At 28.9% G+C, this 25,679-nt stretch overlaps 1 protein-coding gene across 5 annotated transcripts in view; it reads right to left on the bottom strand.

Moving 5' to 3' along the window:
- Positions 1-25,679, bottom strand: part of LOC136083983 (TNF receptor-associated factor 5-like) — a 146,431-nt gene that overhangs the window by 88,393 nt on the left and 32,359 nt on the right. For all 5 annotated transcript variants that reach the window (XM_065803965.1, XM_065803967.1, XM_065803964.1 and 2 more), the window contains exons 2-5: positions 9,127-9,306; positions 4,064-4,118; positions 3,818-3,922; positions 2,869-3,033 (exon numbers count right to left, since the gene is read on the bottom strand). In XM_065803965.1, the coding sequence (XP_065660037.1) occupies positions 2,869-3,033; positions 3,818-3,922; positions 4,064-4,118; positions 9,127-9,293 (492 nt within the window). In that variant the 5' untranslated portion in view covers positions 9,294-9,306. The remainder of the gene's footprint in view (positions 1-2,868; positions 3,034-3,817; positions 3,923-4,063; positions 4,119-9,126; positions 9,307-25,679) is intronic.

Consider the following 25,679-nt stretch of genomic DNA (forward strand, 5'->3'; position numbering starts at 1 on the left):
TATTTCTGAATGATCTTATTTAAAGTTTTCAATAATTACGTTTTATGCACTTATAGTTTATAAATGTTTCTATGATGTTATTTCTGTGTTTTAAAATATTATTACTTGGCAACATATAGGATAAGATTTTGATCTATACTAGTCAAGCGGTGTCACTAAGTTTAGTTGGCAGGAGGTGTAAATATCCTGTATTATCTTTTTTGGTGTATATTTTAGAAACAAGACTAAATATAAGAATTAGTGCAAACTGGCCCCGGCTACGGCTTCGGCCCCGGCAAATAAAAGTATGAATCTTATTATAGAATCTAAATAATAATACCACAATTAATTATAATATTTTTTTCCAAGTTACAAATTTCAATTTTTTTTCGTAATTCTTTTAGCATCATCAATCTAAGAAGATTTTAATATTTAAATTGAATTAGAACTTTATTAATCGATTTTTTACTCTTTTTTTATTTCTTAAAATTCTTTCTGATATTTTATGATATTGCGACTAATAAATTTATTATTATTATCAAAAGGAATTAATTTTTAGAGAACTTTTATAGTTTTAATCTTAGTCACTTCATATTTTATTAGGTTTTCATCGAAACTAATAATAATTTTCGTATACTAAATGACATTATTTTTTATATAAATTCAAACCTTATCTAATTAAACTATTTCCTTTTAAAAACGATTTTGTAATTGTTTAATTAATTTCTTAGTTTGTCTACTAAATAAAAATCATGTTAAAAAATGATTTTAATTTAGTAAATTTAGATATGATTTGAGTTTTACTGTATTTTACAAAAAAAATTACAAGATTTTACTGTATTTTACAAAAAAATTTACAAGATTGGTTAGATCATATTAAATTTTTTGGTTAGATCATATTAAATTTTTTAATAAGTTTTAATGATTTATTGTGTATCTTTTTAACTTTTTTTAACGCAGTGTCTTAGAAACCCCGTCAAACTCTCTCTCTCTCTCTCGCTCTCTCTCTCTCTCACTCTGTCTATCTCTCTCTCTTCAGTATTTCAGGTATTTCTTAGTATTTACTGATTTAATAACTGATGTTATCTAGTCTCTTCGTAGTTATCTAAAAGCGAGCGGAGCTAAACAGTTTGTTTTAAAGATAAATTTATAAATACTTAAAAATAACGAAGTTAGCAACCTAGTTTGGTTATTTCAGCACAACAGTAAGGTAAATTCATACTTAAATGCATACTTACTTGCATACAAGATTTTTTAAAAAGAATTCATTAAATTTAAAATATCATAAATTAATTCAACTTTGCATCCCTTAAAGTCACGGTCAGTTACAATAATGTTATTACTCGTTATTGACATATTGCTTAAAATTATATCAATAAAAAAAGTGAAGAAAAACAATATTTCAACCACCGTTTCTTCAACAAATCCACATATTAAAAATATGCTTCTCAAAACTTCATAACTTATAAAATGAATGCTTACTGTTATTAAAAAACCGAGTAGTAGAAAGAAAAAAAAAAGAAAAAAAAGTATATATATATATATATATATATATATATATATATATATATATATATATATATATATATATATATTTAAACAACTTTAAAAAGTATTCTACACAATAGAGTGCTCAATGTTCTTAAAATAACAGAGCAATTATATATTAGTAGAAAATCACTTAACAAAATTTTTTTTTTTTTTTTTTTTTTTTTTGTTAAGTGATTTTCTACTAATATATATATATATATATATATATATATATATATATATATATATATATATATATATATATATATATATATATATATATATATATGTTAATTCACATCCCCAAGACCGAGAAGGCTATTTAAGACGCTACTCAATTGTTGTTATAACCCTCTCTAAACTCTATAACTTCGAAACACGAACCTTGACGAACCTTGACGCTGTGCGGATAAACAAGTTGAGCGCGGACGTGGTGGGAATCGAACTCGGAACTTCTCGTATATGAAGAGAGCACTCTACCACTACACCATTACTGCATCATACCGCATTTTTCTCTTTTTTATATAATTTTTAAAACTTTTTTACTACCCCTAAAAATGATTTTAAATAAAACTATTTTTGAGTCAACTTAAATCAACTTTGCTAGACAGCATAAAGTTAATTTTTGTTAAAAATTTATGAAAAAAAGTACTTCAACCCAATATAGATCCTAGTTCTAATCTGTTCTTGTACATATTACTCAAATAAAGTCGTCAAAAGGCAACATTTCTGTAAACTTTCACCAAAAATTTACAAAAATGTTGTGTTTAAAAATTTATGATTCGATGAATTTTGAAAAACTGCCTATAAAAATCAAAACAGATCATATTATTGAACTATGATGTTCCTTTGACCTAAACAACGCATTTAATTTAAATCTTATTTCAAATCTGGCAACCAAACGTAACTTTTAGGAGAATAAATAATATCTGGTCTGAGTTTTCTCGCTACAAACACTTTTATTGTATGTTACGGCAAAAGTTAGAAACTCCTATAGTTTTTTTTTTTTGTCTTGTCAAAGTTCAGGAACGTGGTCATTTTATAAAAGTATGTTGTGGTTATCAAAATATTATGCAGACGCTATAATATTTTGATATAGCCATAACTAGCCCGAGTAAGAAGTCCAGAAGGTGTTTAAAAAACTCAAAAATTGTGTATTTGTGTGTGTGTGTGTGTGTGTGTGTGTGTGTGTGTGTGTTTGTGTGTGTGTGTGTGTGTGTGTGTGTGTGTGTGTGTGTGTGTGTGTTTGTGTTCATGTGTGTGTGTGATAACAAACTTCAAGTTGAATTTTATTTTTTGAAAACAAAATATAAGTATTAGCAGAATTAAAAATGAAGTAAAATAAATGAGTGCTTTTACTTGCTTCTCACGAAAAATAATCTTCTGTTTGCAATTTTGACAGGTAACCGAACGATAAACGCAATGTTTTTCCATGTGTTCTTTTAGATTCTTGTGCAAAAGTGATGTAGAGCACAGTATGTTAAGGCATTTTAATGTTTGATATTCGCAAGAACCCAAATGTTTCTTAAAAAAAAAGAACTTATTTAAATTACTTTAAAATAACAATAATTTTTAAAATAGCCTTTTTTTATAAATAATATTTTTATCTCTACAAAGTTATCTAAAAGAACAACCACTTTAAAACATTTAAACAATAATTTTTTTAAATGCAATAAAATCTTATAAGATTACATTAACTTAACTATTAACTAATTAACTACTTATTAGATTACATTATAATTAATTATTAGGTTACATTAAGTTTAAAAAATTTGCTAAACTGTTTTAAATCGTAGCATTTATCCCTCTATGTTTTATTGCATATGGGTTAAAAATCTTGTCATAGTTGTCATCAAGTAGAATACCATAGTAAATCAAAAAACTTTGGTCTGCAGTTAAACTGTTATAAAATCACTTATATTTTACAATTCCATTTATAAGTGAAGAGCGAGTTTTAAAAATGCAACTAAGCTATTGTTCCAAAATTGTGATTTTCAAAGGTTCGGTTTCTTGACTAAAAAAGTACTCAAACTATGTCAATATGAATAAAAAAACTCTTCATCAACTTTGTTTACGTTTAAAAATCTATTGATTTTCAAAACATATTTTGCCAGACAGTTAGATTTGTATTTTTTTTCCAAAACAATGAAATGAACGCTTTAACTCTTTTAGCAAAACGCTCTTCAAATAGTAATAATAGTCATACTAAAAAAAAAACATTAATGAAGAATGTTTTTAGGCTTTTCAACACCGAGATTTAGTAAAATTGTTGCATGAATTAATTTTGAATAAAATTTAATTAACATACATTAAGTATTTTTAGTTCTCCGGTCCATTCACAACCACTTGAAAAATTACTACATTTAACTTTTAATTGCATTATAACTCTTTCAATAGCTGCATCGGAAAAAATCTATGAGAAAACATTTTATCAATTGTTAGTAACAGACACATTTTTTGAAAAACAAAAAATAGATTTTTCTATATAATTACAATAACTTATATAAACTGATTTCAAAAATTAAAATTAATAAACTAAGTTAAAAATAGTTACTTCGCTGGAATCCAAAATGCTATTGTCCAATGGACAAATTAAGACTCCCTTATTTCTAAAAAAAGAAAAACGTTTCTTATTTTGATTACATATATATTACAAAAGTATAAAAAATGCAGATAATCCAAAATAAAAATACAATGTTGCACCACCTCAGAAAATACTAATTTCAATCGCATAATTTGAAAGATTGTTGTTTTAAACGAAAGAAAACGGTATTAAATAAAAAGTTTCATCAAGGTAAGAATTTCTAACTTAATATTTATTATTTAAAAAATACACAAAAAGTCAAATTTTTTAAAATGCAATTCACAGTGGGGCAGAATTTACTTCTTACTGGACAAAACTAATAACTCCTCATATTAAAAAGACTGCACTGTTAGCTAATATAAGGTTGCGCTATCAATGGTGAAATTAGATTTAATTTTGGGTTGCTATGGATACCTAAATTGCTTAGCAACCACATATTTTATTAACCATAATAAAGATAAACTGTTCTAAAGTAATAACTTTACCTGATTACTCCCATAATTACAGCATTCATTATTATTACACTACAAATGTAAAGGTACTAAGAATTTTTATTAGCTTGATTGTGATACCTGGAATAACTGATAACGGTATTCACGATTATATCACGGTTAAGATAACATGTTAAATTTCTTAAATTATCAAAGTTATAAACAAGACTAATATAAATGTGGCATTCTGAAAAATGATTTTATGCATTTAAGAAATTAAACACATATTATATTACTAATCTATGGTGTTTTTATGCAGTTCTAGTTCTTTTTTTATTATTTCAGGAAACCAATATATCATCCATATAAAAAAGAACCTAAACCTTAAACCTTTTTTTGTATATAATAATATAAAAATTTTGGTTTAAAATTATTTTTTATTCAAAAACTCATATATTCTAATAATTGTAAAGCAGCTTTGGCTTCTTTTTCTTTACCACCTTGGTGCAAACTACAATCCGATGCAAGCAATAGTTAGGAAGATAAAAAAGATGCAACTAATGGTGCCAAACTTCATATCTTTGTTTTATTACTTGAAGAATCGTAATTCACCTGGGGTCTGGACACTACAATTGAATAAGAGCAGAGTTATTTTTATCAATGAAGGCAGTTAAAAGAATATTCTTACCAATTACAAATTGAACCGATATCGGTTCATTTTGTACCCAGTGTTTGTTATTCTCTTCGAAACGAATTTTAGAGCTTTTGCATATTCCACCTTTATCAAAGATGGTTTATAACATTAGACAAGTTATTATGTGCAGTTAAGTTCGTACCATTTACAATTGCACCCAACATATTAGGATTAGCAAACTTCAAGTTTTCTTATTTTATATATGAATAAATATCAATATTTTAATGTTTTAAGTATATAAAAACATAAATTACACTTACAAAATCTTATTAATAGATATTTTAAGATGTATTAATATTAAAACAAGTTTATAACACTAATCTAGACTCACTGCAATTATTACATAGCCGTTTAAAACAAAGTACGTATTATTTTTTCGCCACATAAAATTGAATACATCAGTTAATTTGAAAAAATCGATATTAGAGACCAGGCAGATATAATCCGCGTATTATGGACCAAATTTATTTTGATAATATACATATTAAACAATGTATTTAAAGTCTCAAATTACTGGACCACCTTGGAACGTAAAAATATTTGATTATATAAGTAAAATTTTACCTAAAAAAAAAAAACTTCAAGTACGCTTGAAGTACTTTTTTTAGGTAAGTTATTTTTAATTTTAGGTAGTTTTTTTAGGTAGTTTTTTTTATAGTAAGTAGGTTTTTATAGTAAGTAGGTTTAGGTAGTTTTTTTTATAGTAAGTTTTTTTTATTTTTTTTTGAGGTGGTGCAAGAAGTCCTTTCGGTCTTATAACAGAGCACCGCGGTTGAGCATTTTATTGGAAGTTTACGTCTTCTTCCTAACCGATGTCGCAAAACTTGCACAGAGGTGGGGTTTGAACCAAGGATCCTTTGTTTCTGAGGCAAGTGCGCTACCACTGCGCCGCGGCTGCTCATGAAATCATTTTATTTAACATAACTTACGTGCAAAATAGTGTTGTAATAGCTCGATTCAAAGAAAATACTTGATTTTATTAAATTGTGCAATAAAAAGAGAGATTTTACAATTAACAAATATTTTATGGTTATTAGTGACGCAAAAAATAATTTTGTTTTCTTTGTTTTTGAAACTTAGTTTATTCCGCAACGCCTTAAGGACTCGCAATCGGCCAAGACCAAATTGTCTAAAATATTATAGTCATGCGTGGACATACAAGACAAAAAACTGCACCCGTTACCTGGGAAGACTTGTCTAAAAACATGTTATATTAACCTGATAAAATTGAATTACAAGTCAAGCCCATTTTTTCAACTGTTGTCAGGAAGTTCGGAAACCATTGATTTTAATGTAGTAATTGCTTTTTTTAATACTTTAGCTATTACAGCGAAATTAATAAAATTAACTGCTTTATTAAACATATTTTTGTAATTCTAAAATAAACTAACTTTCTAAGTTTGTTTTTAGTTATATTTTACAAATAATTTTTTTTAATGAAATGTTTAAACTTGTTTAAGTTAAACAAGTAAACTTTAAAAGCGCCGATCGCCAAAGAACTGGTATCAAATCACACAATACCCTTGTCACCACGTACAGCCCAATCACCATTAGCTGTTTGCATAAACCTATTGAAGTACACACTTTTAACTTTTTATTCCAAACCTCATTGTTCTAATATTTTATCAAACAAAACGACTCTTTTCAAAAAACTGCAAACTGTCTTTACCAAACACAAACTGGCATTTTTGGTATTAAACTGCATCAAGCTCGAGATGGCTTATAAAAAAATAATAGTTAACTCAAAAATAAAAAAGTTTAAAATTAATTAGTTCCTATCTTATTTGAAAAATAAGTTTGAAAAATCAACATAAACCGTTTTAAAGACAGCATTTTTTGTTGAGTAACAAAAAAATGCGTCATTAAAAATATGTGAAGAAAAACAAAACTAAATTTTTCCAACGTCTTTTTAATATTTCTATATGTGTATATCTAAATCTAAGCAAATTGCAACCACGTTTTTTAAATCTAAATATATGGCTTTTATATAAAACTACCCATTTTTACAGGACCCAAACATGTCTAAAAAATTATAAAAATTAAAAAATAAGTTATTTACGTTTCATTATGTATAAAAATACGCGGATAAAAGTTTTACACCAACATTCGCATTAAAGTTCATTAATTATAACTCAATTAGTTAATGTTTCATAATAAACTAAATGTAAAAAGTTAAAACTAAAATAAGACACAATTGGGAAGACTTGCAACTTTCAAACTTTGCTGCTCACAAATGCAAAACACAACTCTTCGGTTTAAATTTTTCGAAATCACTTCAAATCAATTCCCGCTGGACTACATAAGCTTGCCACCAACCTTGCTCACACACAATCTCAATACACGAGCCCCATTATATCTAATCTGCCCCCCTTCCTTACTCTCCAAACTAAAGTTTTCAAAATGTCTGTTAACAAATAAGAGGCATACTATTATTTCATTGACAAAAATGTTGTCAATGTTGGCGGATACTCTCCACTTCACCAAATCATCTTCATCTTTTATGACACTCAAAGATATTTCATAATAACTGGCGCAACATTTAATCCAATACTAAGTCGAGTCAACTCTTGTTTTACGTTTTGATAAAACTGCCCTCTTCTGTCCAAAACATGTCTGATTTTATATCTTTATTTCGTTGGATAACAACCATTAAGAGAGTTTTCCCTTTAGAGAGTTCTATTTTGTTTTCGTCATCTTCAATTAACTATTTACGACTAATCCAATCTTCTAGTTTGTTTTTGGATTCTGCACTTGCATGTTTTGGTATGTTGTATTGAGAAACTTTGTTAAATAATTGGTTGGAGCCTTCTCTACTCCTCCATTTCCATTTAACTTTCTATTTGACACTATCAAATATTGATAATTTTCATACCTTATTTTTTAATGCCAAAAAGACATTTCTCACCAACATTCAGTTATCGTTTTATAAAAAGTTTGTATGCAGTATAAGCATCTACAGAAAATGCTGCTAACAAACAACGCTCAACTTCCCCTTTATCTTGCTTACCTTTAGCGTTTAAAGCATAATATACTAAATTTTTTAAAGAAAATTTGAAAAAATTTATTGCAGTTTTACATAGTTAGATACAACGACCGAAAGTAGTTTTTTCAACTACTTTTGGTCGTTGTATCTAAACGGCAACGTCCGAAGTTCCATCATACGTTTGAAATATATCAAATAATTTTATAGCTGAATCCATGTCCGGTTAAGGTGAGTTTCCACTCATCCGTTTTTCAACGGGAAAAGGAAAGGAAGGGAAATAATAATCACGTGAGCATCCGTAAAAAAAGTTTTTATTTGTCCAAAGGAAAACTGCGCATGCTCATGTGATTATTTTCCCGTTCCCATAGAAAAACGGATGAGTGGAAACGCACCTTAAGCTTGTAATTTTCTTTGTTGAAACAAAAACTTTTTTTCATTTCAAATAAATTACTTTTGTTTCAGACTACCAACAATAATCAGCATTAAAAACCGCTTCACACATAATTACAATTAATATAATTAAGAGCTGATTAAAAAAAGAAACCACATAGCTACCAAAGAATACTCTTGAACTTTATACATCCAAATTACATTTTATACATTGAATAAAAATAAACCTATTTACATTAAATGAACATTGGGTCAGATATATTGGATCAATGTTGTGTTCATATTGTAAAAAAATCAACTTTTGCAAAATAAATAAAACATTGGATCAATATAACAAATCAAGCTGTTTTTAAAATTAAAGTTGATATTAGATCAACGATGAGTTAGCGTCGACACAAAAAAAAGGAAGCATTAACAATAATTTTACATATTTTGGTCTAGTGTATGCATCCTAGTTCGGAAATATGTAGTCTATTAAATGTATTTTTATATGCATGCCACATTACTTGTAATTTAAATCTACAAAAACTAATACCTTTTTCTCATTTCGTCTGCGCATGACAAACAAAGTCGATGACCACATTTTGTTTGAATAGGCTTACGAAGAGCCATTTTACATACAGGACATTCATGTTCATCTAAAAGTTCACTTATAAAATACGCATCGTATCCACCGAAGTTCTTCTCATTTAGGCTTTCCATTTTTTTTTTTTTGCTAAACATAAATATATTGATATTAAACTTTTTTTTTAACTTTTTTTAGTTAAAACAAAAAACTTTTAAAATATTTTGTAAACTGAAATATTGAAACTTCAATTTTGTATTCTAATTCTTTAATGAATGTTTGTATTCATTAAAGTGTCATGCGTCAAAATTTGCTAAACCTGTTATAGTGTGTTTGATTTAATTTATTCTCTTTGTGTTGTTTAACATGACTACATCACTTTTTTGGTTGGTTGTTCTAGTCACTCAAAAATTAGAAAAAACATATTTGTAAAGCTCAAAATTGTATATAAAAAGATCCTATTAGCTAACGCTCCTAACACTTTAAACCTAGTCTTTTTCCAACTAAATAAAAGGTCAATGGCGTCGAACAATTTATAAATGCATTTATAAAATTATTCAAATCTGATTGGGAGTCTTTAAAATACAGTAGAAATAGTTCAGATTGTTTTTGCGATGAAAAGTTTTAAAACCCTACAGAGTGATTAGAGTACAATTAGGTAAGTGTATTAAAATTTTAAGTTTATCAAATACTAGATAATTATATGTAACTAAATAGCTCTACAATACAATATTTGAAGGGTGAAAAACTATCAAATGAAAGCAGATCTACTTACTGTTAATAAGTTTTAAGTAACGAATTTTCAAAACATGGATTTATTGAAAAAGTTATAATAAAATCTTATTATTTAATTGTCTAAAATGTTATTACTTTGTCTATATTCAGGTTAAGGAATTTAACTTGGTATCAAATAAATTAACTTTTACCACCAAGCACTTTTTGAGGGACAACCTTCTTAAAAACCAAGCACTTTTTGAGGGACAACCTCCAGTAAAAAAGTACATAACCCTTTCATAAAAGGGGTTTTTTTTGCCAAAAAGTAAAATTAATTTTGTTTCAGACCACAAAAAATAATGAGAACTATAACTTAGAGTTGCGAGAGTATGTGGTAATGATAGTTTTACATATCAAAGTACTGAAAAAGTTTAATTCTTATAAAGTTATCTTTTCTAAAAAGAATGGAAGTAAAACACAATATAAAATACATCTAATAAAAATTTTGTCAAAACTTATTTCGCGCAGTTTGTTAAAACACCAGTTTAACATAATAACTCGTATTCATTAATGACGTTTTGCTGAATCATTTCTAATAATTTATTTATACTTTGTATAATTGAAAAACAAATATATTTTTTATTAAAAAAGGTTTAAGATAAGATAACATACCAGATAAGTTATTTTTGCACATTATTAGTTATATTAAATTCCAGTTGCAACAGAACACGCATAAAAGTACAACAGTACTAGTCTATCATAGCTGAAGAAGAAAGTTTGTGGATAGTCGTAAAGATCAATCATTATGTGTACCAAGAAAGAAACTACGATTCTTTTATGAAGAAGTATTTGATTGGAAATCAAAATGTTTTTTTTGTACCAAAAAGGTAGACCACAAGCATTCAGCAATTGCTAAAGTTGAGTCCCTACCATTGATTAACAAAATGATTGAACGTTCTTTGAATAGAGAGGAAGAATATGTTCTTCTTCTAAATACAGTTATGAAAGCATAATGTGTTTGAAACACAAGTCTTAATAAAAATATATCTGATGTGTCGTCTAAAATAATGCTTTATCAAGGACCAAGCTATCACGGTTTGTTAAATGTAAGTTTTAAACCAATAAAAAGTTTGTATCTGATGTATTTAGTGCGCCCAAGATGAGTGATATTGTTTTGTATGTAGCATGGCTCTTTAGCTCAAAAAATAATCCTCGCCCACACTGGTCAGGTTATATGATGCATACTACATCACAATCAACAACAACTAATGAAAAAGCATCCATCAAGTTTTTACCTATGATTGACTGTTAAGATAAAACTTGCATATATTTACCCAGCTGTTCATAATTGATAAAGCTAATAAATATAAAACAGTTGTTCTCTGCGTTACGTTTAATCAGCCTTTATGGCAGAAAACACTCGGTGTTATAAAATATTAGAACCTCAATATAGTATGTCGACTCGGAGGGTTTCACACAATGATGAAATTTCGTGGAAGAATTGGAAAAGTAATAGCAGGAACTGGCCTTAAAACGGTGTTAAAGCGAGTTTGCTCTGAAGATACGGTAAAACATATGCTTAAAATAAAAGCTGTTGCAAGAGCCTTAAGAGGACAAATGTTGGTCCAAGAGTGCATTTATGAGTCATATTATAGATATTTTAGTTGACAAATCAAAACGAGATATATCCGGACTTGAATACAGTTATAAAATGGCAATGCAAAATGATATGAACAAAAAAGAGTTAATCAGGTTGGTATATTAGATGCTTTAAAAAATCTTGAATGTGCCGTATTAGCCTACACTTCATATGAATCACGCACTGCAAAACTTTGAATCTTGTACATATACTACATTGGTACCATATAGGAACTTTTAGTTTCAGAGAGAACTTGTAACTGGTATTTGCATCTTCAAGCAATCTTAAAAATGGTTAATTATTTACCGCATTAGGACATTAAAACGATGCCAAGTATTCCAGGCTATACTTGCCAGAAATTCAATATCTTTCAGAAACAAATCTGGAGTTATACAACAATTTTTAGATGGTCGTCACGCAGTGCGTCGATTTGTAAGGTATTGGGATGGCTTATCTTCTGATCTTGTAATTGAGCAGACCCTGATGCATTCTTTAAAATGCAAAGTTGGTTTAATACACAAAGGAACAAAAATAAATTACAAAAAACAAAACAAAAAAACAAGAAGTAGAGGATTTGATGAAAATTTATGCAATCTATGGACAATGAGCATCTGTATTCTGCAAGTGTTTATAAAGCAATCCAAAAACTACCTGGATTTGGCATCGGAGTTATAAAAAACAATGAAGAAATAGGTATTAAAAGATTAGTGTGTGATTATGAAATAGTAAGTTGTTTTATGACTGTTTTGCTGTAAGAAATCCATTCAATATTGATGATAGAAAACTATATTCATTATCTACGGGTGTTGTGTGAGTCAATGAAAATCGTGTCAACTGCGACGCGGCTGAGAACATAGGCGTTTATCTATAAACTTGTCTTAACGGTCTTAAGTTCAATGAAGTAAAGTTTAAAAAAAAGAATACGTTTTTTTCTTTGGATGTTTTGACTAATAGCGTAAAATTAGACAAACAAACTAATTTCGTTGATTCAACTCTCCTTTTTAATAGGTTTCCAGCAACTGCAGAAAGAGAGATGACGCTTAACTATACTTTGATCATATCATATCTTACAACTATTATTTAAAAATAACCTAACGCTGAATGCAAACAAATCATCTTTACGCAAAGTGATTCTTCCTGACAACCAACTTAAGTCTAGTACAAACGTCATCTTGTGCATTTATGTCCTTGACAGAGGTTCCTTACTCCACAGAGTTATTTGGAACAAAGGTATGAGATTTATAAAAATTGTTGCGACCTACATCAGCTATATAAGAAAAAACTATGCCACCACTTATATTATATTTAATGGTTATATTAAAAGGTCTTCAATTAAATTTAATAAACACATAATTAGAACAAAATGCAATGGTTTTTTTCAAAATTTTGTCATGAAAGTAAGTAATAAGGTTCCGAACTCACATATGCGTTTTCTATCAAGTTCACACAACAAAGCACTGTTAATTTTATTTTGTCAGATCATCTTAAACAAGATGGCCAAGAAGTATATATTTACAAAGGGGATGCTGATACAAAAATTGTCTCTAAACTGTTGGAAGTTGCAAAAAAATTTTGACATGCTTTGTTTTTTCCAATGATACTGATATAGCAACGATGCTAATGTATCATTGGAAAGATTAATTAAATGAAGTTTTTTTTCATAAAAGCAAGAAAATACTCTGGAGAACAAAAGATGCTCAACCTCGAATAATGGATTTTAGAGAACATCTGTTTTTTGTTTATAAAGAGTCAGGATGTGACTCGACGTCTTCAATACTGGGTAAAGGAAAACGTTGTTTTTGAAAAATACTTCAAAAATTGAATAGTATACAATCAGTATCTGAAATTATTTTGGATTACTGGGCAACCAAAAAAAAAGTTAAAGAATCTGCTGTAAAGGCTTTTATTGAATTTTTTGGTGAAAGTGCAGAATCTTTGTTTAGGAAAATGCGGTAGCCATTTGAACGTTTAATTTTAACTTTTCGGACTTAAGTCCTTCATTTAGATTGAGACAATTTAGATTTAGATTGAGAAAATGTCATATTTTTATAGTATTATTTCTTAGATGTTTGAAATATAACAAATGGTTTGTGAAAGAATTATTAAGCCAGAAAAGTTACCACCAATAGATCGTGCTGCTTTTTTTATGGTTTAAGAGTTCATCTTCAGGTTATTGAATAGAAAATGCTAGATAAATTTTTTAACTTAGATCCGAAAGAATGGGGATGGAAATTAGATAATGGTTCTCTTTTTTCAATAACTACAGACAAACATGTAGCACTTACCAATATATAAATGTGATTGGTTGTGATTGTAAAACTTTGTCTAGAAACATGCGCAGAATTAGTATGTGTTCTTGCAAGAAAAACGGATTAAAATGTATGTCTGCATGCTGTCTCAGTCACGGGCAAGACTGCAGTAATAAAACCGTAAAATTTATTTTTTAAATATATTATATTCACATAAACTTCTTAAAATATATTACTCAATTTTATGATACGATTGTTTTTTATTTTTAGAATTTTTAAATTGAGGAAAATTCAAGTGATGAAAATGAAAGCAAGAGAAATTTATTTGAAGACTTGTTTTAAAAAAAATAAAGTCTATCTAATTCTAACGAAATTTACATTAAGTTCTCAAAGTTATTTTAAAATAATAAAAATTTCTTTTCACATTTTTTTTCCATATAATGTCACGCACAGACAAAAGTTATTATGTTTTGAAAAAAATAAATAAATAAATAAATAAATAAAAATATATATATATATATATATATATTTATATATATATATATATATATATATATATATATATATATATATATATATATATATATATATATATATATATATATATATATATATATAGAATATTTTCTAGATTTTAAAAAAGTTAATTTTTATTCCAACAAAAAAACTTAGTCATGCCCTTTAAATGTTGTGTAACTGGTTGCAATGGCAACTATGACAAAAAACATAAAGTAATTTTTTTTCGGCTACCAAACAAAAATCGTAATCCTCAAGAAAGAAAAAGATGGATTCATGCAACACCAAGAGAAAGTATTTCAGACAGCCCAAATACATATGTTTGTGAATATCATTGTCCAATTATTTATGAAACGCTTCAAGTTTATGGTAAAATTCATCATTCAAATCCGCCAAACATTTTTATCTGTGTATTGCCGAATCAAATTCCTACACCTCTACCAAAAAAAAAAAAAAACATCAAAAAAATCACTACCATCTACACGAAACGTAAAGGCTGATAAAATTTCAACTCACTTGGGTTTGTATGAATTTAGTTGTTTCGATGACCTTTGCAAAAAAGTAAGCAAAGAAGTTTTTTTTTTCCCAGTAATATCTTGTAGAGTGAATGATGGTTTAATAATCCAAAGAAAAAATTATATTAATATCTATGCCATTTCACAGTTTCTTTCAAAATTTAAAATGTATACGCAATTCGAAGGTTTTCACTGTGAATCTTGATGCACGATTAAACCACCAAGCAGTTATCAAATACATAAAGTTTCATCTTACTTACAAATTATTGAAGCTTTTTAACACTCCATTGTAATGGATCATAAAAAAAAACTGTTCTGCAACAAATTATTAGCATGCATGCATTAACATTTGTTGGTAATAAAAAAAGTGCAGCAAAAATTCTAATTCTAAGGCTTTTGAGTATTTTGCAATTTCAAAATCTTTAATATTTTAAGGGTAATGCTATATTAATAATTAAATACAACATAAAGTTTAAAGCGTGCATACCGCCATATTTATTTCAAGCAATCCTAAATAACACAAGGCATATGTGTATTATGCCGAACAAGGATATTACATCTTCCTTCCATAAATTTTTTTTTTTTTTTAATTTTTTTTAAATGTGTTTATTTTATATAGTTAAATAAGTTCTTTATAATATACTCAGTTAAATGAAGTCCCTCAAGTAGGCAGGTCTGTTTTTAGTTCGACGTTCGACGTTCGACGTTCGTCTGTTTTTAGTTCTGACGTTCGACGACCTTCGAACGTCAGGCTGCTGTTCAGTCGATGGAGTTTCATGAATACTTTAGCTTCTTTGATTTCATTGTTTGCTTTTTCCTCATTTGATATAGGAGGTGTGATAGCTGCCGGTAATTCGTATGGTAAATCAAGTTGCTCATGCTGATATGCTAATGGTTGCTCATTGGTTTTAATCAGATGTTTACGATTACGCCGATATACTCTTCCGTACTTATCTACCACGTTGTATGATCTGGGTAATGTTAGTTTTTCTTTAACTGCCACTTTCTTCCATGTTCCATCTTCTTTCATCCGGGCAGTGTCATTTGCTACGAGATTTGGGAGTTCAGATGCGTTCCGATCATGATATTGTTTTTGATGATTTCTGGACTAGTCCATACCTGTGAGAGGCATGTTGAGGTATTCTAGAAGACCAAGGTCAGGCTTGTCGCATTTTTTAAGTTTTTTCTTCATAATTTTTACGCCCATTTCACTGAGACCATTTGATTGGGGGTAGTTAGGACTTGATGGAGCGAAGTTGAACCCATATTCTTTTGAGAAATTAAAGAACTCTGCACTGTTGTAGGGGTTGTTATCGGCAAGGAGAGTTGAAGGTATTCCATGACGAGTAAAAATGGTTTTCATGAACTTGATTACAAAGAATGCCGTTTTTTCAGGAATGACACTGTTCTCAATAAATTTAGAAAAGTAGTCTATAACAATTACAAATATTTTTCCATGCAACTCATATATGTCTGATCCTACTTTACTCCCCGGTAAGCCAGGAATGTTGTGTTGAATGATTTTTACTTTTTGTTGTTAATACGGTATTTAAGGCATTTTTGGCAATTAAGTATTAGTTTATCACTGTCGCTTATAAGACCTGGCCTGTAAACAGTGTTTCGAGCTCTAGCTTTCGTCTTTTCGGTGCCAAAGTGTGATAAATGAAGCTGTCTTAATATGAGGGGTCTCACAGCAGTTGGTATGACTATTTTATTTTCTTTTAGAATTATTCCTTCTGCTAGGTGTAAGTTGTTTTTGATGGAACAATTTTTATTTTCTTCACTGCAAAGTATTTGTCAGTTTCGGGGCCAAACATAAGTTATATAGTTTATTACTTGAGAGAGCACAGGGTCAAGTTTAGTGTGGTGCTGCAATCGCTTTAGTCTATTTGTTGATATTGGAAGATTTTGAACTAAAGTGCGGACCATAACGTTGCAGTCCTCATTTAGGCTATCATCCTCGTCAAAATTGTTGAGGTGGGCACGTGATAGAGAGTCAGCAATGTTTAGATCTTTTCCTGGAACATACTTCACTACAACTTGATATTTTTGGAGTCTTATCAAAAGTATTTGTATTCAAGGTGGTGCTTCTGACAGCGGCTTGTGCAAAATGTATTCAAGAGGTTTATGATCACTTTCTATGGAGACCTGTCGCCCATAGGTATATTGGTTAAAACGTTCACAAGCAAAAACGATTGTTAAAATTTCATTCTCTATCTGGGCATATCTCTGTTCTGCTACAGTTAAACTACAAGATGTATAGCTGATCGGGTGATCTTCTTGCATAATACAGTCTCCTAATCCATGCGAAGATGCGTCTACCTGAATCTTGACATCTTTTGATGTGTCGAAGAATGAGAGTACAGGAGAAGATGAAAGAACCTGTTTAATTTTTTCCACAGCACTGGTATGTTCATGGTTCCATGACCAGAGTATGTTCTTTTTAGGCAGCTGGCCGAGGGAAGCTGTTAATTCTGACATATTTGGGATGAATTGTCAGCACCATTCCTAAGAGCCGTTGCAAACCTGCTTGACATGCAGGCAATGGGTATGCAGATATGGTTTTAATTTTATCAGGATCGATTCTTATGCCTTCATGGCTGATTATATTCCCAAGATACTTGACTTCAGATACTTGAAATTGTATCCTTTTTAGGTTGAATTTGATGTTTCTCTCACGAGCTCGTTGTAGAATTTGTTTGAAAATTGTATCATGCTCTGCATCTGTTTTAGCTGCAATGATCAAGTCATTGTGGATAGCCAGAACATTTGGGATATAATCAAAGTTAATTTCAATCATCTCCTGTGCAGCGTCCGATGCGCATGATATGCTGAATGGCATGCGGTTGAGTTTGTATCGGCCATAAGGAGTGTTAAATGTGGATAGCTCTGAAGAAGTTTTATCTACTTTTATATGCCAAAAGCAATCAGCCATGTCTATGACAGTAAAATCTTTGTTGCCACGAAGTTTGCTAGAGATTTCTTCTGAAGATGGAGTGGTTTTGTATTGTCTTAAAACAGACTTGTTTAGTTCTTTCGGATCAATACATAATCTTAAGGATCCATCTTTTCTTTCTATGATGACCATTAAGTGTACCCAAGGTGTTGTTTTAGAAATTTTTGAGATAACTGTGGCTTTTACAAGTCGGTCAAATGTGCTTTTAAGTTTAGGTAGGACAGTCATTGATACTTTCCTTGGTGCATGAATGACTGGGATTGCATTTTTAGCAACTGCGATATAATAGTTTCCTTTAACTAAATCAAGACCGGTAAAAACGTCACCATAATGTTTTAAAGTGTTAGCTTTATCAATTTCAACATTGTTATTGTTTAGTATTTCAAGAGATTTGCAGTAACTTAGACCAAGAAGTGGTTTTACATCAGAATGAGCAACAAAAAATTGGCACACTCGTGAAATGTTTTTCTTTTTAACAGTCAGATTGCAAGTTCCTAGTTCAGGAATATTGTTTCCACCATATGATTTTAGTCTAGTTATTGTTTTTTTGAGAGGAGGCCTTCCAGGAATAGAGTTGTAGAGGTTGTATGGAATGACGTTCCATTGGGCTCCAGTATCTAATTTAAATGTTATATTTTTGTTGTTGACTGTAATATTTGTTAATAAAGCGTCAGTACATTCCATCGATGCTGCAGCATGATGAATATATAACTCTGCAACGTTGAGGTTGACTTCCTTTTGATCAATTTATTTAATACGATTAGCATTAAAACGATTAGTTTTGGATCGGCACACTCTAGCAAAATGGTTTAGTTTTCCAGATGCTGTGCACTTAAGACCATATGCCGGGCAAGATGAGGTAGTATGTTGTGATCCACAGTAATATCAAGGTTTTAGTAAATTTCTATCAATCTTTAGGGAGTTGAATTTAGTTTTGTTTCCATGTTTTTTTATAGAATCTGCCTGTATTTTCGAGTGCTTTTAGTTGTGTTTTCGATGTTTTATATGCTCTCAAATTTATTGTTTTTTCCAGAGTGAGCTCAGCGTCTCGAAGTGGTCGTTTTCTGGCAACTATAGAGTCGATACCACAGACTATTCTGTCACGTATTAGACTTTCTTCGAGGGTTCCAAACTCGCATGTTTTAGCTTTATTTTGTAAATCAATCAAGAAGTCAGTAAATAGTCTGCCATCTTGCACACATGTATTGAATAAATAACGTTCATAAGTTATGTTTTTTTTTGGGCTGAAATAACATTCAAACTTGTGAACTAAAGGTGTTAATTTATCATTTTCTGCGATTGTGAAAATGAATGTATCGTATACTCTTAAAGCGCCTTCGCCAATCACATGAAGAAAAATAGCACATTGAATATCTTTATTTTTATCATTGACTCCAGAAGCTATTTTATAATGATTCCATCTCTGCTTCCATTTTCGCCAGTTTTCTGAAACATTGCCATTTAAATTCATGGCCTCTAATGGTCTAAGTTGTTCCATTTTGAATTAAATACAGTTTTACTTCTGGTACCATGTAATATTCTAAGGACAATGCTAGTTTAAAAATTAAATACAACATAAAGTTTAAAGCGTGCATACCGTAATATTTATTTCAAGTAATCCTAAATAACACGAGGCATATGTATATTATGCCGAACACGGATATTAAAAAATCTCTCTACAGTTGTATTATAATACGACTGCAATGAGATTTTGATTTCGCAATATACTCAAAATCCTTAGAATTAGAATTTCTGGTGAATATTTTTTATTACCAAAAAATGTTAATGCATGCACTCTAATAAGTTCCCTCTAAAAAATGAAGCGTTGATTTGATGTTGAATCAACGTCGATCAACGTGGATGTTGTAGCAACGGCAATGTTATCAACAGCAAATCAACGTTTATTTACAAACACTGAGCGTTCGTTGATTTTCTGTTGACAATAAACAAATTTATTAAGCCGTTTTACAACAGTAAATTGCTGATCAAATAGCATTTTCTGCTGGGATTTTTTTGTTATTTTTGTGGTAATAAAACGTTTGTTCAATTTTTAATTATATTACGGTATGAAATGAATATAAACTTTATTGAAAAACATGTATTTTATTAAGTAATTAGATTTTTTGTTCTTGAATTAAGATTATCCTAATGAAATTAGGGAAGTTCTTTAACTATTTGAGGACAATAGAACATCGTAATATTATTATTTTAACAATTTAACATGAAAAAGTTACAACTTAGCAGAAATTTGGCTTATTAATGCTTATTATAATAACATTACTATTATCATAGCAAATTATTAATGTTTATGACTGCAAGAATTTGCCTGATTAATTCTGACTGCAAACTTAAATTATATAGTACAAAATGCAATTTAAATCGGTTTTTTCTGTATAACGGGTGATGCGCAAGTTATCTGGCAAAATAAAAACGTCAATAACTTATTTATAAATAAAAAAACAAACTACTATTATATTTTTTTTAAATAAAGCATTTATCTTTTAATAAAAATATATTATTTTTTATATGAAAAAAAACACCACCATCTGCAATTGATCTCAATTTGCTCTGACGCCTTTCATATGCGACTGTAAAAAGTTTAAATCAATTGCTTGTAGTTTTAGTTTAATGCAATCAATCAAAACTTGCTCTGTTGAAGCTTGCCAATCTCCCTCGTAAACCTTCTGTGCCAAATGTCCTCCAAAATTTTCAATTGGTCGTGCTTGAGGCACATTTGTGGGATTGGATTCTTTATCAACGTAATAGACATATTGGTCCATCCAATTTAGAGAATCTTTAGAATAATGAGAACTTGCTAAATCTGGCTAAAACAAATAAATGGAAGAAGTCGTTTTTCTAAACATTTATTAAAATAGATTGATGAATTGATCGCTACAGCCTTGGAAGTGCGAAACAATGGCTCGGACATACCACGGTCAGATATGGCTATCCACATTATTAATTTTTTTGGAAATTTCCTTTTTCCTATAAAACGAACACTTTCTGGGCATGTCTTTTTGTTGTTTGTGTAGTATCCAGAAATTCCAGGCATGATGTCCCCTGCAAAACAAAAGTATTTTTCGTCATCGATGACTAGAAGCGATTTTGTGTTATAAAGTTGGTTAACTAGTTTGCTGCTTCTTTTCTTTGCCTTTATTTGTTGTTCTATAGTGTATTTTGGAGTCTTTTCACGTTTTTCATATTTGATATTCATTTTTTTTAACTGACGAACAATTGTCGATTGATTTACACCGAACTTAATACCTATTTTTCTCTGACTGACCCCTTTTCAAATGTTGACAAGTCTCGTTAATTCGGCTTTCTTTTCTCTAGTTCAGAATGTCGGACGACCAGGCCGCTTTCTATCAGAAAACGCTTGAAGAGTTTTAAGTCTTTTTAGGCTATCATATATTGTACTTCGAGCAAATACTTCCTTTTCAAAATGATTTACGATTTTATTCATTTTTTATATTTGGTTTATTTACAAAAAACATTTTTAGTCGCTTTCGAAAAGATTCTCGTTCAGCTGCATTTAACTTCATTTTAAATAATTGTGTTTCAAATAATAAAGTTTATATTTTATAGAACGTTTATGCTTACACACAAAACCACAAAAACTAATTATTATGCTCAAATAATGAAATTAGGATTTGTCCGATAACTTCCGCATCACCCGTTAAGAATAATAATTCGTTTATTTTTTTTCTTTTGTAATGTGATAAAATAAAGATAATAATGCCTAAAGGTGACAGAAGCCTATACATGAGAGAATTTATGAAAGAAAAACGATATGCTGAAAAAAGAATAAAATATCTTCGTGTAAGTAAAGTTGAATCTAATTATGGTGATGTTGACGACATTGCAGTTGAAAATAGTTTATACAGTAGTATTGATACTCTAACTTCAACAACAGATTTTTTATATGAGTGGTCATTAAAATACTGTATAAAAGATGATGCTTTAAATGCACTTTTATTTTACTTAAATAAATTTACTCCATTTATACGGAAATGCAGGCAGACATTACAAAAATCTCTTCAAAAAGTTAACGTTTTATATGTCAGTGGAGGCGATTATATATATCTTGGAGTTGAAAGTGTAATTGAGGGATTATATATATCTTGGAGTTGAAAGTGCAATTTTATATCAACAGTTGGAAATAAGGAAAAGCTTGATCTAATTGTAAGTATTGATGGTGCACCTATTTGCAATAGTAAAAAGACTTCCATTTGGCCTATACTAATTACAATTAACAGAAAAGGACTAAATGCTGTTGTAATTTGGTATGGTCAGGGAAAACCAAACAATTTGGATGAGTACTTTGAAGATTTTATTCTTGAAATGAAAAAATTGCAAACTAATGGGTACAAACAATTGCAGGTGTCTATTAAAGCTTCTGTTTGTGATGCGCCTGTAAGAGCATTTGTTAAATACATTATAGGGCATAGTGGCTACCATAGCTGTGAAAGATGTATGGCAGTTGGCACACAAAAACATGGTGTAAGATTATTGGAAACAACTGCTTTAATTTGTACTGACATGGCTTTTAAAAATAATTTGTATAAAGAAGAAGGTCACCAACTTGAGAGTCTTTCCCTGCTTGTTCAGTTAAATTTCCCAATGATAACTGGATTCCCATTGAACTATATGCACCTTATATGTCTTGGGGTAGTTAAAAAACTTCTAATAAACTGATGTAAAGGTCCCTTATGTATTAGAATAAGTCAATCTTTCAAATGAACTCATAAATTTGTGAAGTTATACACCATCCAATTTTCAACGTAGACCACGCTCTTTAAATGAATTTGAGAAGTGGAAAAGCAACAGAGTTTCGATTTCTTTCTGCTTTATGCTGGACTTGTTGTTTTAAAAAGGAAAAATAAATAAAACTAACTATGACTTAGTTATTTCTCTTTCAATTGCTATGCACATACTGCTTTCTGATAAAATGGTAAAAAATGAGTTGTTAGTGGCATATGCTAAACAGTTGCTTATATGGTTTGTTATAGAAATGCAAATTTTGTATGCGGAGATTTTTGTAACATACAATGTTCATAGCATGACTCATTTAGCTGATGATTGCGTTAACTTTTGGGAGATTCTTGATAATCTATCAGCTTTTCCTTATGAAAACTTTTTGGGTCGAATTAAAAAAATGGTGCGAAAATCACATCAAACTGTTGCCCAAATAGTGAACCAATACATGAGAGAAAAAAGTTGGATATTATTCTTACAGAAAGGAATGGTAAAGAAATTTCTGTCCAAGTGGTAAATAAAAAGGTCACATCAAATCTAAGAGAGTTTATTTCATTCAAGACAAAGGGTTTATTTTAGTAGAAGAGGTTTTGGTAGGTCTTTTAAAATGCAAGGCTCTAAATCCTCATTCAGTTCAAAAGTTTTTTTCTGATTGTTCTTAAACATCTTATTTAGACGTTTGTTATGTAAATTCATTAGTCAACCTGAAAACAATTTTTCTGAAAAAAAAAGAACTTTTGAAAAAAGGCTTGATGATACCTGTTTAAAAAGGTGGTTATGCTTTTTTTCTGCTTAGACATTGTGATATTGCTTATGATCACTGATTTCTTGAAATAAAAACACAAATTTTGATTATACTTGCAGACCATCAATTTTTAAAGAATGTCTGTGCATGTGTCATTTTGTAAAATTTGTTATAAATTTGTCAAATATATAGTTTATTGAATAATTATAAAGTGAGTTGAATGCATTTTAATTTATAAATTTCCTCTGTGAAACCAATACCTGGTATGTTTATAGAAATAATAAAATATTTACGCTGGTGTTTTACATTAATAAATTGATTATAATGTCTTCAGTATAGTTGTTCATCACCAATCATTAATATAGTGATTGGTGATGAACAACTATACTGAAGACATTATTTTGATAGTTCAAATAGCCAAAGAACATCTAACGTGATTCCAAATATAGCAGGTTGACTATTTTTGTAAAAGTAAAATAATGGTTTGTTAATATTAAACGTGCTTCTTTTTTTACTGAGTTATAGATGTTTTTAAATCGATATCAACTCCCCATTTACACAGTGAAATAGCAAGCTTTTCAGCTGCTGAAAATAACATTGACTTCTCAAAAGAAACTAATCTATCTCAAGGGAAAATGATGTTGTCTTCAAATATATTGGTAAAAAAAAGCCCTAATGTTGCTTTTTAAAATTCTAATTAAAATCTGTGTGCGTGATCAGTAAAAAAATTAAAAAAAAAGTCAGAACTATATGTTATTAAATATAATTTTATTGACAAATACTTTATAAATATATGTTTGTTGACATGTTTAAATAAAAATCACTATAAAATGTTTAAAATTTTTTTTAATTTTTGTATGTATAATATATCTATACCTAGATACGAAATGGCTCTAAAAATTGTGTTTTGAATAAAGAGGATAGTATAGAAAGACATTTGCCAGGGTAAATTAATTTTTTAAGAATGTACATTTTACGTGTTAATCAAAGTTTTATTTATTTTTTCCATTTAGGTAATTTTTCATGGTTAATTTTTTACAAAAAATTTGCATAAATAATAATATTATTTATTTTAATACATTTTTTTTTAAGATTTTCAAAAAGAATCAATTTTAAAATTCTATGTATTGAAATCAAGATAATTTCATTCATATAGAATGAACGTAATATGTATTCTGACCCTTAAGTAATTGTTATTTTTTTTAATAATAGATGAGTTCTCTTTGTCGTTGTGGAGGTAATACTTCATATAAATCAACTTTTGCTTTTGGGAAGTTGTTGATGAGCGAGGACGCTGGCGCCTGTTTTAACGTCTATGGTGGTTCATTGAAGATAAATTTTAAAACATACACCCTGTATCATATGATAGTGGGTAAGAATGGTTTTATGCATTTTTAGATATTTTTTTTTTTACAGGAAATATATTTTGTTTATCCCAGTCAGTCATTTATGTAACTATTTGCTATAATTTCTGCAGTTTGATTTTTTTCAAATTTGATTTGAATTTTTGATTTAAATGCGATTACACGACAGTATCATGATGCAAAAATTTACGAATGTCATTCAGGCATTTCGGAATTTTTAAGGCAATCAGGAACACGACTCAATCGAAAAGTTTTAAAAATGAACAATGCTGCAAACGCAAAATAAGTTGTTTAAAAATGTAAACTTTGTGTTAAACTCAATAAAAAACTTTCTTACTTAACGCAATGCCTACTTTCTTTCATTATTCTTTTGAGTTAGCTTAGAATTGCTCTAGCAATAAATTTTTTGCTAAATCCTTTATTTACAGCCTGTTTTTTATAAAACAAGTGAAGATTTGAGCAACATGTATAAATTTTATATACAAATATTTAATATATATACATATATACATACATAATATATATATATATATATATATATATATATATATATATATATATATATATATATATATATATATATATATATATATATATATATATATATATAAATTATAAATAAGTAGAAAATCACTTAACAAAAATTTTTTTTATTTAACACTGTGTTTCATTAATAGAAAGACTCATCAGAAATTATAAGTTTTTTTATTGAGGAGAGCATTTATGATGAGTCTTTTTATTGATGAAACACAGTGTTAAATGAAAAAAACTTTTTCTACTAATTTATAATTGCTCTGTTTTTTTAAGAACATCAAGCACTCTATATTGTAGAATACATTTTAAAGTTGTTTAAATATATAAATATATATATATATATATATATATATATATATATATATATATATATATATATATATATATATATATATATATATATATATATATATATATATATATATATATATATATTGTTAATTGTTAATATATATCTTTTTGGTATATGCATCAAAAAGCGATATCAAAATGCCGTCGGCCATTATAAAAATCAGTGTTGAATCACCAGAATAAAT

The sequence above is a fragment of the Hydra vulgaris genome, chromosome 08 (assembly GCF_038396675.1).
Source record: "Hydra vulgaris chromosome 08, alternate assembly HydraT2T_AEP".
NCBI classification, from domain to species: Eukaryota; Metazoa; Cnidaria; class Hydrozoa; order Anthoathecata; family Hydridae; genus Hydra; species Hydra vulgaris.